Source organism: Oryctolagus cuniculus, chromosome 3 (assembly GCF_051225735.1).
Source record: "Oryctolagus cuniculus isolate XC-2025 breed Fujian yellow rabbit chromosome 3, ASM5122573v1, whole genome shotgun sequence".
NCBI classification, from domain to species: domain Eukaryota; kingdom Metazoa; phylum Chordata; class Mammalia; order Lagomorpha; family Leporidae; genus Oryctolagus; species Oryctolagus cuniculus.
Genome location: NC_142869.1, coordinates 159,518,207 through 159,537,765, shown reverse-complemented (window position 1 = coordinate 159,537,765; position 19,559 = coordinate 159,518,207). Strand labels below are relative to the sequence as shown.

Genomic DNA, 19,559 nt, shown 5'->3' with positions numbered 1-19,559 from the left:
CCCGGTGTGCCGGCGCCGCTAGGCGGAGGATTAGCCTAGTGAGCCGCGGCGCCGGCCAATTTCTTTCTTTCTTAAGGCATATTTTATTTAATAAGGAGGTGGTGGCAGGATATTTTAAAGGTTTTTATTTTTGTAATTTTTCAAGAATTCTGTTCTATTATTGTTTTGAGGTTCTCTTTTTGTTACTCATTTTTAGTTTCTGTAGTGTTTTTATTAAAATTTCACCAGTGATTTTTTGCCTGATGCTTTTACTAGGATAATCAATGTTTAAAAAAATAAGGAACAACATTATAGTATATTGTTAACATTTATGGATTTGATATTTTGTGTAGAAACTGTTTCATATGTAATAAATGTGTTTATTTCTCTTAATTTAGAAAAATGTCTGATCAGGAGGAGGAACAGTTTGATGCTCAGAAGACGGTTGATTTGGCAGATGAAAGCAATGATACCCTTGACACTGTGGACATTCCAGTTCCCTCTGAAGAGCTTGCAGAGTCAGCACAAACTGAAGAGCATGAGCCCGAACTGAACCAACTCAATGAGGGCCGTGAAATACCTAATGAGGGGCAAACTGACCACAGCGTTTCAAGTGTAGAATCAAGTGATGAAGAACAACCCATGGAAGAGGGTCAGTCACCTGGACCGGCTCTACTTACTTCAAGACAGAGTCACAAACCAAGTGCAAATGATAATCTGGCATTTCTGGATAGAATAAAGGCCATAAAGGAGGTTTTGCAAACATCGGTGGTAGAGTCTTCAGCAACAGGTAATATTACCAAGGAGAGACAGAATATTTCATTTCCTCATTGTGATGAATGGTTCCGTTTTCTTGGTTATTTATTTTTATTGGAATACTTGCTTTCCCTTTTCCTTAAACATTAGAGGTCCATAGTTGCACTTGAATCTCTAAACTATGTGTGAATACCTCATTATCCTGCATGGGTTGTTCTTCCTCAACAGATGAGCATCATTAACTTTAAAATTGATAAATTTTCAAATACAGTAGGTGTTAAATATGTTTAAGAACCTTCAGAAATGTGGACAAATTCTTGAGTTTAATTGAAACTTCTTTGCATTCCAATTTAGAATTAATTGTGCATACCTAATAAGAGGTCGGATGGGAGCCTGACTCCAGATTTCCTGGTTTTGTATCCAGTGTTCATTCTATATATCATGTTGCTTTTACATATTTCTATAGTCTGCTTAGTGTTAACTTTTTTTTAGCTTCAGAAGAATTGCTGCCTCTCATTGTAGGCTAATTTTAAATTGCTAGACAAAAGAATATTGATGGCATGTAGGAATTACCACATTCTTGGGGACAAAGCAGTGGGTGAAGAGCAATAATGCGGTTACAAAGAGACCTGTTCTACTTGGGCGTTTAACTGCTGTTTTTCCCTCTATAGCGGCGTGTTTTGAGAGAGATTCTGTCCATAGGGTGGAGTGCATGGTCCATAATTTGATGATTATAACAACAATAGCTTAGTTTGGCTGGCAACATGTAGCTTTTGAATCCAGTGGGATACTTTCCCATAGTGTGGAGCATCCACACACAAGGGAAGAATAAGAAGGAGGAAAGCAAGAAGACAAATTAAGATCAATCTCTCAATTTTATTATTCATTGGAAATTTGGCTTCCAATTTGGATGTTTCTGTCATTGCCTGAAAATATAACTTATAAGAAACACATGGTGATTTTTTAAAAAGTTGTTTGAGTACTATACTTCCTGAGCTTCACAAATTCCTTAACATAGCTTCCCTTCCCAAAGTTTAAGAAGTCACTGCTATGAAAGTTTTAAAAATACTTTATTCATAGCTTTTTGTAGCTTTCTGATAATATAGCATGTGTTTAAGCTGTGAAAGTGTTCTCTTTGTGGTAGATAACTAGAGAAACAAACTTTAACATACTCAAAGAATCTTAACAATGCTGATGCCTGGTTAAATTTTGTTATGGGATTATTGGTAAGTATCTCATTTAGTTTTATGTTAACAACATAAAGTGTCTAGAAATACATAAAAGTTTTTGGCCCACAGTGTGCATTCTCCACTTCATCTTTATTTTCTCCATTAAAATATAAATTCTATAGATATTAATAAAAAAGTTTACATTATTTTTAAAATGCTGTATTTCCTTCCTATACTTTATGAATAGGTAAATGTTTTGCAATAATAGTTTTTATTTTTAAGATGGAAACATCTTCATTTCCTGTTTTGTAGAGTGGAGTATGAGCTGTATAATGTCCATTTTTGTGAAAAGTAGTTGCAGCACCTTTCCAACTTTTGGGACACCATTTCTGTCTCACTTTCCTGTAGTCACTACACAATAATGCTTGATTTTCTGAAATATTTCCTATGCTTATAGCTGAATACTATATACCAGGCATTGAAAAATGGATGCTAATTCTTGAGATTTTTGGGTTAATTTTCAAAGCAGAAGCTTGCAACTGAATGTCGGTGACTTCTTAAAAGTCATTGCACTGTAGTGGGGAAGCATGCAAAGGCAGGCTGCATTCCATATGATTAAAAATTGACTGTTAGTTTTGTATTTGTTTGGGGAACTCCAGGTTGCTGAATCTTGTTATGCTTGACTTCAATCCTTTCTTTTGTCTTTTTACCTACAGTAAAAGTTATACTTAGCCCTGTGGGCCAGGAAGTTATAATTCCTTTTAAACTTGACAGCGTTTTTAAAAAACTCAAGGATCATTTTTCACGCTTATTAGATGTCCCACCTTACTTGCTGCAAGTGAAATATGCAGGTAAGTTTGGAGGCTAGTAAGTTGATCAAGGTTTCCTTAGCTTTAACATATAAGCAATAAAAATCTTTGATTTCTTATACTAAATGTTTTGCTATTTACTCTTTGGATATTGTGGTTATGCGATTATCTATTAAACACATTTTTTTCAACTTTTATTTAATAAATACAAATTTCCAAAGTACAACTTTTGAATTATAGCGGCTTTTCCCCCTATAACCTCCCTCCCACCCGCAACCATCCCATCTCCCACTCCCTCTCCCATCCCATTCTTCATCAAGATTCATTTTCAATTATCTTTATATACAGAAGATCATCTTAGTATATACTAAGTAGAGATTTCAACAGATGGTGCAGCAGTCTTGATGTGAGAAAGCAAAGGCTTTGTTTATCCTTTTTGTTTTGAAGAGGTACGTAAGGTCTCTGATTGACTTACAGGAATAATCCGGAATGTCTTTTGAGTTCACCTGTGAAGACTTAATAGGTAGAGATTTAATCTATACTAAGTAAAGATTTCAATGGAATGCACCCACACAGACACACAAAGTACAGAGTACTGTTTGAATAGTAGTTTTACCGTTAATTCGCACAGTACAACATATTAAGGACAGAGATCCTATATGAGGAGTAGGTGCACAGTGACACCCATTGTTGATTTAACAATTGACACTCTTATTTATGACATCAGTAATCATCTGAGGCTCTTGTCATGAGCTGCCAAGACTATGGATGCCTCTTGAGTTCACAAACTCCGATCTTATTTAGACAAGGCCATAGTCAAAGTGGAAGTTCTCCCTTCAGAGAAAGATACATCCTTCTTTGATGGCCCGTTCTTTCCTCTGGGATCTCACAGAGATCTTTCATTTAGTGTTTTTTTTTTTTTTTTTTTTTTTTTTTTTTTTTTTTTTGCCAGAGTGTCTTGGCTTTCCATGCCTGAGAACTCTCATGGGGTTTTTAGCTGGATCCAAATGCCTTAAGGGCTGATTCTGAGGCCAGAGTGCTGTTTAGGGCTTTTACCATTCTATGAGTTTGCTGTGTATCCTGCTTCCCATGTAAGATCATTCTCTCCTTTTTAATTCTATCAATTATTATTTGCAGACACTTGTCTTATTTATGTAATCCCTTTGACACTTAATCCTATCTTTTTGATCAATTATGAACTTAAACTGATCACTTTAACAAGTAAGATGACATTGGTACATGCCACTTTGATGGGATTGAATTGGAATCTCCTGGCATGTTTCTAGCTCTACCATTAGGGTAAGTCCAAGTGAACATGTGCCAAACTGTACATCTCCTCCCTCTCTTATTCCCACTCTTATATTTAACAGGGATCACTTTTCAGTTAAATTTAAAAGACTAATTGTGTATTAATTAAAGAGTTCAACCAATGGTATTAAGTAGAACAAAAAAATACTAAAAGGAATAAAATAGTAAGTTGTTTCTTGACAGGACAACGGCTAAACACATTTTTAATGAGGACATATGCTTTTCTACATACCGTGCTAAGAACTGAAGATAAAAAGAAGCCTGAGACAAAATTACCAATCTCAATTTGTTTACAAACTAGTAAGGAAGAAGATGTATGCAATTTTACCACGTGATACAATGGAAGTAGGCATGAAAAACTGTGGGAACAGGAGCAATGAAGCTAGGATATTCTAAACAGTTTAAATTAATGAAGTGATAACAGTATGCCAAGTCCCAAAGAGATGAGAATACCTGGAACTTGTGGAAAGTTGTAAGAAGTTTTGAATGATTGGAAATAGATTAAATATGGAGAATGGGCAGAGTAGAGACTGGAAAAATTTATAGTAATGGAGAATGTATAGGAAAAGATTGTACTATACAGTAAGGTCATTTCCATGAAGTCAAGAATATTTATATTTTGCGGACAATATTGAGCTGCCCCCTGGAGTTATATTTCTTTGTATCATAATAGGAAGAGCTCTTTGAAATTAATGAGGCCAACATAACAAATATATGTTTGCATAGAATATGTCTGAAGCAGATTCTAATATTTAATTTTCAAAGTTTAGTGCTGGGGTGGGCTTTTGGTTTTATAGTTAAAATGCTTCTTGGGATGCCCACATCTCATTTGGAGTGCCAAAGTTCCAGTCCTGGCTCTTTTCCTGACTCCAGCTTCTTGCTAATGCAGACCCTGGGAGACAGTAGGTGATGGCTCAAATGCTTGAGTTCCTGCCCCAACGTGGGAAACCTGGACTGAATTCACATCTCCTGGCTTTAACTAGTTCACCCCCGGCTGCTGTGGATATTTGAGGAGTGAACCAGTGAATGGGAGGTCTCTGTCTTTCTGTCTCATTCTCTGCCTTTCAAATAAAGAAGAAAAGAAAAGCTTATGCTTAAAAAACTGTTTGGTTGTGACTTATAAAATACCACAAAAAGTTTCCAGAGAAAACCACTCAATTAAATTTCATTTCATTTTTTTTTTTGTAAACCATGAGGGTACTTTAAAACTTTGGTAGAAAATTGGAATTTTGGCACAAAAACTTTTGAAACCCATGTATAATTTTTTCATAATATGTATTTCAGTGAACTTTTAAAGTTCCCATGTATGCATGGATTTCAAAATTTTTTTACACCAGAATAAATAATTTTTTGAATCCATTTTCCATGAATGTTTTATAGTACCCACATATTATAGGGAATGTACTCCAAAAGTAAGGTGCTTGTATATTCAAATAACTAATTATTAAAGTCTGATTGGAGAAACAAGACTAAAATATAAATAATTATTAGTGATAATAGTAATAATGATAATGTTCATAATGGTTAAATTATTGAGCACTTACTGTGTGTGAGTATATCTAGAAGGTGTTTTGCCTGCATTATCATTTAATCCACACAATGATCCTTTGAAGTTTAGGCTTTTTTTTTTAAATGAGAGGAGGAAACTAAAGCTGTATGAACTTCTGCAAAGTCACATGGCTGAAAAGTGATATTCTGAACTTGTTAATACTCCAAACATGAAATTTTAAATTGCTGGGCATAAAGTTCAAAATTGAGGGAGAGCACTTTGAGATTGGGTAGCTGGCCAGTGGTACCTAAAGATCTCTCTGTTCTTTGTACTTCATGACTTTCCTTTTATTATATGTAAGTACCAGCTATCACCACTGAGTCAGATTTATGTCAGCAGCAATTGCAAGCAGCCTTGTTCTACTCCAACTGCTCTCTAAAACATGTGCTTTATTTGAGAGAGAGAGAGAGAGGAAGAGAGAGATCTTCCATCTGCTGGTTCCCTCTCCAAATGCCCACAACAATGTACAGTGGGTCAAGCTGAATCCAGGAGCCAGGAATTCCATTCATGTCTCCCATTTTGTGTGGCAGGAATCCAAGTACTTGGGCCATCATCAGCTGCCTCCTAGATACATTAGCAGGAAGCTGGATAAAACCTTGGAATGTCTGGGACTTGAACCAGGTACTCTGATACCAGATGTAGGCATCCCAAGGGGTTGTTTATCCCAATGTGCCACAATGCCTGCCCCAACAGGTACTTTCATTTACTACTAAAACTGAAGCTCAAGTTTGGTGGGTGTATGCCTGCTATGGAAATGAATAGAGGAATGAAGAGCTCTGTGGGAACCTGTATTAGTTTTCTATGGCTTTTGTAATAGTGAGTCAAAAATTTAGTGGCTTAAGGCAACACATACACTCTTCTTGCAGTTCTAGACGCCAGAAGTCCTAAATCAGTTTCACTGAGATACAGTCAAGGTATCAGCAGGACGAGAATCCACGTCCTGTCTTTCTAGTTTCTAGAGTTGCATTCCTTGCACTCATTAGCTCACTGGTCCCTTCTTCCATTTTCAAAGTAAATGTAGTGTCTTCAAGTCTCTTTCAGTTCTGTAATGTAACTCACTCTGTAGTCAAATCCTTTTCTTTCCTTTTACAGGAGCACATGTGATTACATTTAGGAACTAACTAGATATACAGGATAGTTTCTCCAACTCAAAATTCTTAATCTGATCTACAAAGTCACTTGTGCTATATAAAATAACATTCGGCGGGTGCAGCGGCTCACTAGGCTAATCCTCCACCTTGCGGCGCCGGCACACCGGGTTCTAGTCCCGGTTGGGGCGCCTGATTCTGTCCCAGTTGCCCCTCTTCCAGGCCAGCTCTCTGCAATGGCCCGGGAGTGCAGTGGAGGGTGGCCCAAGTGCTTGGGCCCTGCACCCCATGGGAGACCAGGATAAATACCTGGCTCCTGCCTTCGGATCAGCGCGGTTTACTGGCCACAGTGCGCCGGCCACAGTGCGCCGGCCGCGGCGGCCGTTGGAGGGTGAACCAACAGCAAAGGAAGACCTTTCTCTCTGTCTCTCTCTCTCTCACTGTCCACTCTGCCTGTCAAAAAAAAAAAAAAAAATAATAACATTCATAGGCCCTGGAGGTTAGGATCTAGACATATTTGGGGCCCTTTTCAACTTGTTATGAAGCCCAAACAACCATGTTAATTTTTTTTCATGTTAACTTTTAAAAGCATTAAATTCTTATTTATTTATTTATTCATTTATTTGAGACACACACACATGCACACTCACACTCACACACACATGCACACTCACACTCACACACACAGAACTATCTAGCATCCACTGGTTTAATCCCCAGATGCCTACCTATACCACAATGGCTGGGGCTGGGCCAGGCTGAAGCTGAGAGCTAAAACTCAGTTGAGGTCTTCTACATGGGTGGAAGAGACCCAATTACTTGCGCCATTATCTGCTGTCTCCCAGGTTCTGCGTTAGCAGGAAGCTGGAGTTGAGAACCAGAGGTGGACATTGCTCACAGGCACTCTAATATGGAATTCAGGCATCCTAATTGCTAGGCTAAACACCACCTCCTGAATATAGATTCTATTAATAAACTTTCTGACACAAAATGGCAGCCTCTAGCATTATTATAGTTTTTGTACATCTTAAAATAGAGAAAGAAAATTAGTCAATTTATCCAAAGCACCAAAGGCAAGGTGCATGAAGGATGGAGAAGGGCGAAAAAGTTGAAGTGATAAAAAATAACAGTATATCTACTTTTTTAACCCAAAACTGAATTTTAGTTCTACCTTGACATGAATTAATTTCTGTGGGCGTATTATTTTGGAAAGAAAGTAAGGAAGGGGTTCTTCAGAATTCTAAGTGTCTGCCTTTCGGTACTAGGAGACTGGGATATTGAAATAATCATGATTTCCCTGATATGGCTTGTGGTTGCATGTAACACATTGTGTTTTTTTCTTATAGCGCCAATATTTAGAATATGATTCTGCTCCTATTGTAGAATGATTTGTTTTTAAATGTTAAGAATTTCATGGTTATTATGCATTTATTTCTGATGATTGAGAGTTGTAGTTTTATTTACAATGCTGATTTCCTGCTCAAGAAAGCCACTATAGGTTTTCCTAGTTTGGAGTTTTTTATACTAACTTTATAGCAAGAGGTGGAAATCATTAGTACTACATTTGTTAACTAAATATGTGTTGCTACAAGTATGTTTGATGTTTTCCATCCACTTAACATGAGTACATATAATTAACCATTTCCAGAAATCTATTGTACATCATGGTGACTATAGTTAATACTTGAAAGTTACTAAGAGAGTAGATTTTAAGTGTTTTTATCACGAAAAATGATAAGGATGCAAAGTAATAGATATACCAGTTAGCTTGGTTTAACTGTTTCACAATGTATATGTATATCAAAAGATTTTATTGTATACCATAAATATATATAATTTTTGTCATTTAAAAAGCAGCCAAAAGAAGATAGCCATTTTTACTGTTATAAAATGTCTTAAAATTTTTCATTTTTTAGGACAAATTGTTAAAAATAATGAGACCCTAGTTCAATATGGAGTCAAGCCACAGGAAATTATACAAATGGAAATCTTTTCTACAAATCCAGATCTGTATCCAATCAAAAGAGTAGATGGACTAAATAAAATCTCTCACATCATAACTGTCACCATAGAAACTGGTTAGTTATTTGATGTCCTGGATAAAGTATTTTACAGTCCCTTTGTAGTTGAAGTTTCATTTAATTTTGGTTTTATCTCTTCAGGCATTGATCAGTACCAGGAGGTAGCTGTTGAGATTATCAAATGTGACTTTCACAAACCATTTCTTGGTGGATTCAGACACAAAATAACAGGAGTAGAGTATCATAATGCTGGAACACAAACTGTACCTAAGAAGATTTCTGGAAAATCTAATGTATTTTGTAGGGATACACAGGTAGTATTTTTATTTTTCCATTTTGGTTTCTGAAGTTATAGGATGCATAATATATGATTCTCAATTCTTCTAAATAATTTTACAGAAATTAAAGTAATAAAAGTTAATACATGGAAACATAATTCTCTTTGCATACTTATGTATGTATATATAGAGAGGACACTTACTTAAATTTCCCATGTTTTTATTTTAGACAGTTTTTCAGAGAAAAAAGTTTCAACAAACTACAAATACAACATCCACACAAATGACTAAAATTGGTGTGTATGTTTCAAATATAACTGATAAATTGGTAAAACCAAGAGAATACTTTTCAGCTGAAGAATACCATGATCGAATATTACAGGCGGTAAGATAACTTGGTAGATGAATATTAAATATTAAAATTAGAGTAATTAAGCTAATTACTTATTGTGTGTGTGTGTGTGTGTGTGCCTGTGTAAGTTTTTCTAAGCCATACCAGCTTTAGAAAGAATGCACATGAGTATGGGTCATATTTCATTGGTAATAAAAACAGTCTTTATATCTAATATCCCTCCATGTGAAGGACCAGAAGCTTAAATACTTCTAATTCGTCTCTTTTGCTTAGGGAAATTCGAGTGTTTGTTGTTGTTGTTGCCTTGGTCTTTATTAGCCTTCTCAACACTTCTGTCCCAGGACCTTAACTCTTGTCACAGAAAAATCATGTAGGGTGCTTTCCAGACTAATTGAGACTGAATGTAACATTAATATCCACTTTCCCTGATATTCCTATAACCATTATAACTCTCTCATCTTAGTGTTTGATGGACTATCTTTTGTCATCCTTTTGCTTTCAACCAGTATGTTCTTTCATGGAGCATATAGTTGGATCCGTCTCCTACCATTATTTTAGCTATGTGTAAAAATGACCCGGAAGCAGTGATTTAAATGGCAGATTTTGGTTTTCTGTTAACAAGAAATCTGGAGATTGTTGTTCTAGCTCGATTGACACTAAATCTTGAGAGATAAACTTCTGGTACCAAAACAGTGAAGTCCACTGACTCATTGTCCCAAAGGAGACTGCTCACATTGTAGCTGGGTGCCAATTATTGTACCAACCTGATGAATTTTCACTTTTTCAGTTTAAACTAATTTTTTACCAAACAAAAGAAAGGATGAAGTTATTATTGAATTTTGAAGAAGAATGAAGTTTAGGTAAAATTTAAGTGAAATGGGATCTTGATAGTGTTAATGCAAAGGAAGGCTGTGTATGAACGGATCACCATCAGATCTGGACTGTGAAGCAGGCCAAGGTCCGATTTATTCTCTTAGGAATAAAAAGATGTAGAATATTGTTTTTTTGAGCTTCTCAGAAATTCAGTACCTTATTATAAACCAAAGCTGCTTCTCTTTGTCATTTACATCCTGTAGGCCAGAATGTGATGTTTCATTCTTACTGGTCTAATAATTTCAACCAGCAAAGTTAACTTGTGATTTTGGGGAACAGAGTTTCTCAGCTAGCAAGAAAATAGTATTCACTCAGAGACAGTTGTGACATTTTGTAACTGTGGTGTGTCCTTGCGAGAAATATTGTTTCCTATTAATTTTGTAGCTGACTGTTATTAGAACATGATGATCTTTAACTTTCTCAGTCCAAACTAATTTTTACTTTCTTACTGTGCTAGGCTTGGATGGGTCTCTGTGATGTTATTAGAAACTTTAGCTCCTTTTGTCTTTGCACTCCATTAATCTCATTGTGAGCTTGTTACTGTGCGATGATAAAATGGTTTACTCACCTTTACCATCATATCTTCATTCTATGCAACAAGAAAAGAAAGGCCAAGGCAGCATGTCTCATGTGTGCTGTCTTTAAGGCTTTCCCTTGAAAGCCTCACCTGAAGACCTCCGCTTACGTGTCATTGGCCTAAACTGTGTCATGTGAACTCCCTCATGGCAGTAGTGATTAGTGCATTTTAAAAAACAGCATATTGTTCCTCAAGAAGCTTGAAGTTTTCTTAGTGTGAGGAAATAGATGAGACTGGAAATGAGGCAGGAAAATGGAATTGCTTATGCCATATTCCAAACTCCAAAAAAAATTAATTTTAGAGGAATAAAAACACAGGGACCAAGATTACATGAAAAGAAAGAGTAAATGCCAGTTGATATTTTTGAAGGCATAAAACAGATGGAGAAGTGTTGACCTATTAGAATGGAGAAAGTGAAATCTAAATGTATAACAGTGAGGATGGCATCAGGACTCATTGATTTTGCCCCATGGAAACTTAGAAAGTGAACTGGAGGTTCTGTGTGGAGTGGAAATGAAGTGTGTGCTGTGAACAGAGGCATTAGTTAAAAGCCAGCAGAAGTAAATTTATAATAAGTTCTTCTTATATCTTCATCTATTCCTTTCTGCCAGGTCATGTTTATTTTATTCTTTATAAGTTAATTGCTTAGTATTTATTTTTGTCTTATATTAGGTAAGATTGTATTAGTAACTACTGATATTTTTGTCTTCATTCTTGCCATCTATCTTTATTTACTAATTGTTTATCTTTTCATTAATCTTTTCTTCAGTTTGTTGCTTTGATCAAAGGTGTTTATTTTTTGTCCTTTTATAATTTGGAAATAGGTACTTTATTTTTTTAATAGTTACTTGCAGTTCCATTTTTAACATTCCTAAAATTTTTATACCAACTATATCTGTAATCAGGCTGTATTATCTTCTGAAAAAATAAACAACCTTTATTAGTTCTTCTTTTCTTCATTTCTTTTTTTATTTTTTTTATTTTTTTAAATTTTTTAATTTTTTTATTTTTTGACAGGCAGAGTGGACAGTGAGAGAGAGAGACAGAGAGAAAGGTCTTCCTTTGCCGTTGGTTCACCCTCCAATGGCCGCCGCGGCCGGCGTGCTGCGGCCGGCGCACCGCGCTGATCCGATGGCAGGAGCCAGGAGCCAGGAGCCAGGTGCTTTTCCTGGTCTCCCATGGGGTGCAGGGCCCAAGCACTTGGACCATCCTCCACTGCACTCCCTGGCCACAGCAGAGAGCTGGCCTGGAAGAGGGGCAACCGGGACAGAATCCGGCGCCCCGACCGGGACTAGAACCTGGTGTGCTGGCGCCGCTAGGTGGAGGATTAGCCTAGTGAGCCGCGGCGCCGGCCTTTTCTTCATTTCTTCTACCTCATCTTTCATTCCTCATATCCAGTGAGGATCTGATAGGCAATTGGAATAAATTGAAGAAATTTATATCATTGGAGAGGCAAGCTAGAAATTGCAGAAGTGGTTCCAGAATTATAAATCAGATACTCAAATGCATTCTTCATAATTTCTTTTCCTTTGCCAGACCCTTTTAGTATGATCTGGTGTAGTGTCTTTATTGACCTCTGCTTTATATAATCTTTCTGTAATTACCAATCATTAGGATGGGGAGAAGGGGTATGACAGTAAATATTATTTCCTCAGTCTTGATCCAGCCTCGCCACATTTTATTGATGAGTTTAGTAAATAAAGTTATCAACTCTCCCATTTATATTATTAAGTTTTTGAGAATCTAGTAATATATCGTATCTTCACATATATTTACATTTCATATAAATTTAATAAATATTTGATTGCTTAATTCTTTTATCTAATCTGCCCTTGGTGCTTTCCACACATACCTACCTGCTATATGTTTAGGGAATAAAAGTTTGCTTAAAAATAAATCTAAAGTAATAAAAGTTAAGATAAGCTAGAGATAATTCAGATTCACCACAATAATAGCATTTACTGAGGACTTGCGATATACAGATTGGGCTAAGCAATCTATATGTCACTATTTTACATATGAGTGTACCAAAGCAGAGATGACACATAGCTTACCCTAAATCAAACAACTAGTGAGTAGCTAAGCAAGTTTCAGACTAAGGTTTACTCATGAATCTGTGCTCTTAAGCATTGTATTGACAACCTACTATGAAAGTATATTTGCTAGATTTAGAGTCCAATAGCAATGACAAACATTAGCTATGATTTTTATGCTAGTCTACATGAGAATATCTTACAGAGAGCTACAACTGGACTCTCAGGTTTTTCTGTTGTTTGAATTGGGATTTTATTATTTGATCAATAAGTTAATGATAGACACTTTTTAAATTTCTTTTTAATATGAGTATAGGTGATCAGGATTCAGACATACTACAGGCAATGGCATGCTAAAGTCTTTGTGAAGAAATTAAACATACAGAGAAAATTGAGATTGGAGTGGGAAGCAGAGGAAGAATTAAGGAAGAAGAAAGAAAAAGAAGAATGGATGCAACTGGACTATTACCGGAGGCATAATCCTAGAACAAATGAAGACTTTGAACTTCTTTATAATGCACTAGAACGTAAGTTTGACATTGACGATGTTTAAAATATCATTTGTTAAATTTTTCATTAGCAGAGAAAACAGTTTTGCTAAAGACAAAAAGAAGACCATTACTATTATGTAGATTTCTTGGGAATCTGGACTAGAGAATTTAGAAAGATGAATCATGTCTTACATTTGGGACACGAATTAAAGCTGGAATAAAATTGGAATTGCTTTTATATTAATAGTTAATTGATAAAATATGTACACTGCTTTATAAATTTTTAAATTTTAGTATATTATTTAACAAGACATTTCTGCATGCAAGATAAAGAGAGAGGTTGTTGTATCATCAGGTTTTATGTTGATTTGGGAGATTTGTGAACTTAGAGTTGAGCTGTTTAATCCCTCAATCTAGCATCCTATTTGATGTTGGTCTTTAGAGGAAGAGCTTGGCAATAGCTTTCTAATCCCAATCTATTTATAATAATATATAAATATAATCACATATTCTCTAAATACTGACTTTTTTTTCCAAATATGAAACTTTATTTTGAAGGTGATTTATGAAAATTCAACATGAGCAATAAATCTACTCACATGTTATAGTTTAATACAAAACAACAGAAGTAAGCAAGTAAGCAAACAAATAAACATAAGACCCAGGACTTAATAGGAAATTAACACCAGTGGTAATTGTGCAAAATGCTAAATCATTCTATTTCATGGCCTGAATCCCTATAGTGTTGCCCATTTTTTTAAATTAATTCATTTATTTTTAAGGTGAACCTACTTCATGTATTTCACATATACAGATTTATGAACATAGTGAAACTTTCCACCCTACCTTCTCTCCCATCCATACTCCCACCCTTCCTCCTTCCTCTTTTATTGTTTCTTTTACTAATTTTTACAATGATATAATTTCAGCTTATTTGATACTCAAAGATTAACCCTATACTAACTAAAGAATACAACAAATAGTAAGCAGAAAATAACACCGTTCTTCAACAACAGAGACAAGGGCTGTAAACAGTCATTGAATCCCAAAATGTCAATTTTGCAATACACATTGCATTTCTTTTGTACTCTGTTAGTTACCACACATCAGGGAAAACCTATGCTGTTGTCTTTTTGGGACTAGCTTATTTCACTAAGTATAATGGTTTCCACTTGCATCCATTTTGTTGCAAAAGACAGGATTTTTTTCTTTTTTATGGCTAAGGAGTATTCTATACTATATATATAAATCGTGATAGGTTGATTCCATATCTTAGCTATTGTGAATTGAGCTATAATAAACATGCGGGTACAGACAACGCTTTCATATGCTGATTTCATTTTGTTTGTATAAATTCTCAGGAGTGGGATGGCTGAGTCATATAGTAGATCAATTTTCAGCTTTCTGAGGTATCTCCATACTCTCTTCCACAATGGCTGTACTAGTTTACATTTCCACCAATGGTGGATTAGGGCACCTTTTCCCTGCAATTAGGGCACCTTTTCCCTGCGTCCTCACCAGCTTATACTGTGATTTTTATACCTTATTTTTCACACTTGCTAGTCATTAATAAATTGAAACTTCATTTGCTTGAATAAGCCAAGCACTTTCTACTCAGAGTGGTAGGTACACTATTCCCTTTCTTGGAGTCCTTTCCCCAATGCCCATTTTTCAATCTCAAGTAAAATGTCACCTAGGCGAAGATTTTTGTGACTGACAATGTAACTTGTATATCCTGTCATATCATGGTCCTTCTTGCACCCCCAAATTTTAATTCATATCACCACATCTTTTGCTAATATATGTTTCTACCACTGGACTGCAGGTTCCATGAGGGAATAATTCACTTATATTTTGAATTTTGACATAAATCATCTTAAAAGATTTATTTATTTATTTGAAAGTGAGAGTTACAGAGAGAGGGAGAGAGAAGGAGATAGATCTTCCATCTACTGGTTCACTTCCCAGATGGTCACAATAGCAAGGGTTGGTGCAGGCACAAACCAGGATCCAGGAGCTTCATCCATGTCTGCCACATGGGTAGCAGAGGCTCAAACACTTGGAGCCATCTTCCACTGCTTTTCTCAGGTGTTTTAGCGTGGAGCTGGATCTGAATTGGAGCAGCTGGGACATCCATGAGCTGGTTCCCACAAGGGATGTTGGCATTGTAGGTGGCAGCTTTACCTGCCATGCCACAATGCTGGACCCTCATTCTTTTTAATTAAAAATGATCCTTTTATTCAAGGAATTGAGTCTGACTTCTCCATGATTTTCTTAATATAATTTTAAGCAAGCCTCCTTATATCACTTTGTTTCTGTAAACAAACTACTTTTTGGTGAGTGTTATGTGTGGATACGGTTTTAGGTTTTGGATTAGGGTCTGTTAAAATAACTATAAGGTAATATACTATAAACTTAAGATGATGTAGTTAATCACCAGATCTAACAAACAGTACGTCTCTGCTAACACGAAATTGAGTGTCTTCAGTAATGTTTACAACTTCATGTAACAATGTTTGAGATGACTTTTAGCCTGCTTCCTAGATGTGTGCATATCTTTCTTCCTCTTTCAATTGTTGACCTCTGGAAATACTATTTGTTTTACTTCAAACCTTACTTGTATTTCCATTTTGCTCTGTGATATGATAGAAGAGATTATTTCTAAGTGTCAGTAGTTCAATAGAGAGCATTGTTAGCCAAGGGTCTATGAATAAAACTGAAGTTATATTATAGCAGAGAACTATTTAAAATAATATCCAGCATTTATATTAAGCAAATTTACAAGTATAATTATTATTTTTGTTTGGTTGACAGGCAACTATAATATAGTAAAAAATATATTGAAGGAAGTTTTTCCTTTTTAAACTTATTAATGATTTTAAGTAGGGAAAGTTGTTCATTTTTTAAGCTTCAGTTTCTGCATCTATGAAAAGGATTTAATAATTTCTGGACCATTTACTTCAAAGAATTTAAAGTGAAAAATGCAAAATATTACATTTATAATATTACTTAAAAAGTATCATGTTCTAAACAGATGTAAGTTATTGTTATAAGGAAACAATTTTATGCAGAACTTTCATATTAAAGTTAGCAAATATATTTTATTTTTTTATTTTTGACAGGCAGAGTGGACAGTGAGAGAGAGAGAGACAGAGAGAAAGGTCTTCCTTTGCCGTTGGTTCACCCTCCAATGGCCGCCGCGGCCAGCGCGCTGTGGCCGGTGCATCACGCTGATCCGAAGGCAGGAGCCAGGTGCTTTTCCTGGTCTCCCATGGGGTGCAGGGCCCAAGCACTAGGGCCATCCTCCACTGCACTCCCTGGCCACAGGCAGAGGGCTGGCCTGGAAGAGGGGCAACCGGGACAGAATCCGGCGCCCCGACCGGGACTAGAACCCGGTGTGCCGGCACCGCAAGGCGGAGGATTAGCCTATTGAGCCACGGCGCCGGCCAGCAAGTATATTTTATATAAGTCCACACATGATTTGTGTGTAGGGAAAAGAAAATGAGACAACTGAAATTTCTTACATAAAAGAGACATCTCTGTTTTTGTCAGTGCTAAATTAAAACCTTTTGAATAATAATTTTTTAAGTTTTTTTTGTTGTGGTTAAAATTTCTGGTTTCATAAGCTTAATAATTTATATTGCTCTCTTATTTAATAGTTTTCTTTATTCCTTATTTAAAACTCCAGTCTTTGTAATTGCTGCCCTCTTGTGGCTCATAGTGATAATCATGCTTGAACTATAATTCATAATACAAAGTTAAGTTAACCTATCAATCAGTAATAAAAGAAAATGATATAAATTTATGAAAAATAATTTAAATATGTTATGCAATTTATATATATATGTATATATTTACAGGCAACAATGTTTTATTGCTATGTTTTGTTTCTTACAGCAGTATTTTGGGGTTGACTTTAATTGATCTGAGTTGATACTGGTGGTGAAAGTTGAAAAAAAAAACAAGTATTAAGCATTCGATATCCTAAAGATAACCTGAATTTTTGAGCTTGTCTTTCCTCTTTGAAATTTTGTATATATTGAATTATAAAGAATGATTTTTGAAAAATTTGGCTTTTAAAATTCAATATAGTCATGAGAGTCATCCATTCTATTGCAAGTACTTGTGTTTATCCTTCTTTTTATATAGTGTGCCATTGCATGAATGTACCACAGTTTTTTATTTGTATCCTTGTGAATTTTTCTTCAGTGTTTGGTAAGTACAAGGAATACTGTTACAACCATATTTTGATGAATACACATAAGGTATATATGAACACATTTATATATCTTGTGTATAAACTTAGGAGTGGAATTTGAGGTTCATAATATATGCATATGTTCAATTTTAGAGGATCCTGCTGATTTTTCAGAGGTTGTGCTAGTTTGTGCTCCTGCAGGAGAATGGGAGAGCTTTAACTTCTCCATCAGCCTTTCCAGCATTGGTCACCTCTGTCTTTCTTGTTTTAGCATTCTGCAGAGAATACTTTACTATCATCCTGCCTCATTTTGATTGAGGCTCCAATGGATGAGATATCAGGATGCTATAGTTTAGTGTGACAGCTTTACTTCCTCATAAAGATTTGTAGGGGAAATGAGGAAGGCCCTGTTCCTTGGCTCACAGAGTACTCAGCAAGATCAAAGATATAAAAAACCAATAGGAAAGAGGATCTGAAGGGATAGAGAAAGGAGTTTTTGGAGGGAGTCAAAGTACTTTGGGGAGACGGTCAGGAGGCTGTACTATTTCTAACTTCATGTCTGGTGAGGGGAACTTTATGAGACCTTTTTGGAGAGCTTTGAAATATGTTCCCTGTGATTGGTGGACACTGGTGCCTGTATTTTGCCTAGGTTGGAAGACTGGAGATTGACTCCAGCCCAGAAAATCTAGACAGCTGGAGAAGAGCTGACACACTTTTTTTTTTAAGATTTAAAAAAATTATTTGAAATGCAGAGTGACAGAGAAGGGAGAGACCTTCCACACACTGATTCACTCCTTAAGTAGCTGCAGCTGTCAAGTTTGGCCAGGCTGAGGCCAGGAGCCAAGAATCCCAACTGAGTCAGTCATGTGGGTGACAGGGGGCCAAATACTTGACTCATCATTAGTTACCTTCCCAGGTGCATTAGCAGGGATCTGGATTGGAAGTGGAGCAGCTGGGACTCAAATCAGCACTCTGATAAGGGATGCTGGTGTCACAAGCAGTGGCTCAACCCACTGTGTCAAACTTCGGGACTCTGACAAACTTCTTTGACACTAGATAGTGCTGCCGCATTGAGAGATATAGCATTCCAGGATTTAAAATTTTCTCGTATTTATTTTAAACACAGAGAGATAATACAGAAACAGAGAGAAATCTTCCAATAACTGCTTCATTTCCCAAATACCTGCAACGGGCTGGGGTAGGCCAGGCTGAAGCCAGGAACTCAGAATGCAGTCTGATTATCTCATGCAGGTGGCAGAAACCCAAGTGCTTGAGCCATCATCTGCTGGCCTCAGGTTATGCATCAGAGGGAGAAGAAGATTCAAACCCAGTCACTGCAAAATGGAATGTGTCAACCACTGTGCTAAATGTGCACCCTTCAGGATTTTTTTAAGCAGAGATATGTTTATTTTCTATCAAAGAAGAGAGTGTAAGTGAGCAACAAGGTGATTCAAAATCCTCCTAGGTCTTGTGAATTGGGATAAACTGGAGAAATGAGGAGATTTTGTCCTCCATAAATAGCTGTGTGGAGTATAGGTGCATCTCTCTGGCTTCACAAAAGAGACAAGGAGAGAGATTCAGCTCCACAGCTCTGGATAGTGAATTTAAATCATCCGTCAGGCCTGGAGAATAGGGATGTACCCAGTTAAGTAAGGACTGCACCTTCCTACTCACCTGTCTCAGACTGAATGGGGAGGAGAAACAGCAGCTGAGGATTAAAAGAGAACCTGAGATGTGAGAGTGAGTTCACAAGGATTTATCTGTTCCCTGCAGCCTCTATGGAAGGTTTCCATCCTTGCAATTTTCAGCTTGATTTTTCATTTTTTCAGTTTTCTCAGAGCAAAAAATTTTTATTTTGATGAAGTCCAGTGTATCATTTCATTCTTGTGTGGATCATGCTTTTGATGTTACATTTAAAAATCTATCACCAAATATAAGCTCTTCTCTCCCCATGTTTTCTTCTGGAAGTTTTATAGTTTTATGTTTTACATTTAGGTCTATAAATACAGTTTGAAATAATTTTGTATGGTGTGTGAGGTGTATTTTGAGGTGAGTTTTCATTTTTTCTTTTTTTGCTT

General features: G+C 36.2%; 1 protein-coding gene across 2 annotated transcripts in view; it reads left to right on the top strand.

The window, feature by feature from the left end:
• The window catches only part of IQUB (IQ motif and ubiquitin domain containing), a 135,588-nt gene that overhangs the window by 19,640 nt on the left and 96,389 nt on the right, over positions 1 to 19,559 (top strand). For both annotated transcript variants that reach the window (XM_089329492.1, XM_008258260.5), the window contains exons 2-7: positions 378 to 769; positions 2,621 to 2,755; positions 8,575 to 8,736; positions 8,821 to 8,993; positions 9,187 to 9,342; positions 13,109 to 13,319. In XM_089329492.1, coding sequence (XP_089185618.1) covers positions 382 to 769; positions 2,621 to 2,755; positions 8,575 to 8,736; positions 8,821 to 8,993; positions 9,187 to 9,342; positions 13,109 to 13,319 — 1,225 coding nt within the window. In that variant the 5' untranslated portion in view covers positions 378 to 381. The remainder of the gene's footprint in view (positions 1 to 377; positions 770 to 2,620; positions 2,756 to 8,574; positions 8,737 to 8,820; positions 8,994 to 9,186; positions 9,343 to 13,108; positions 13,320 to 19,559) is intronic.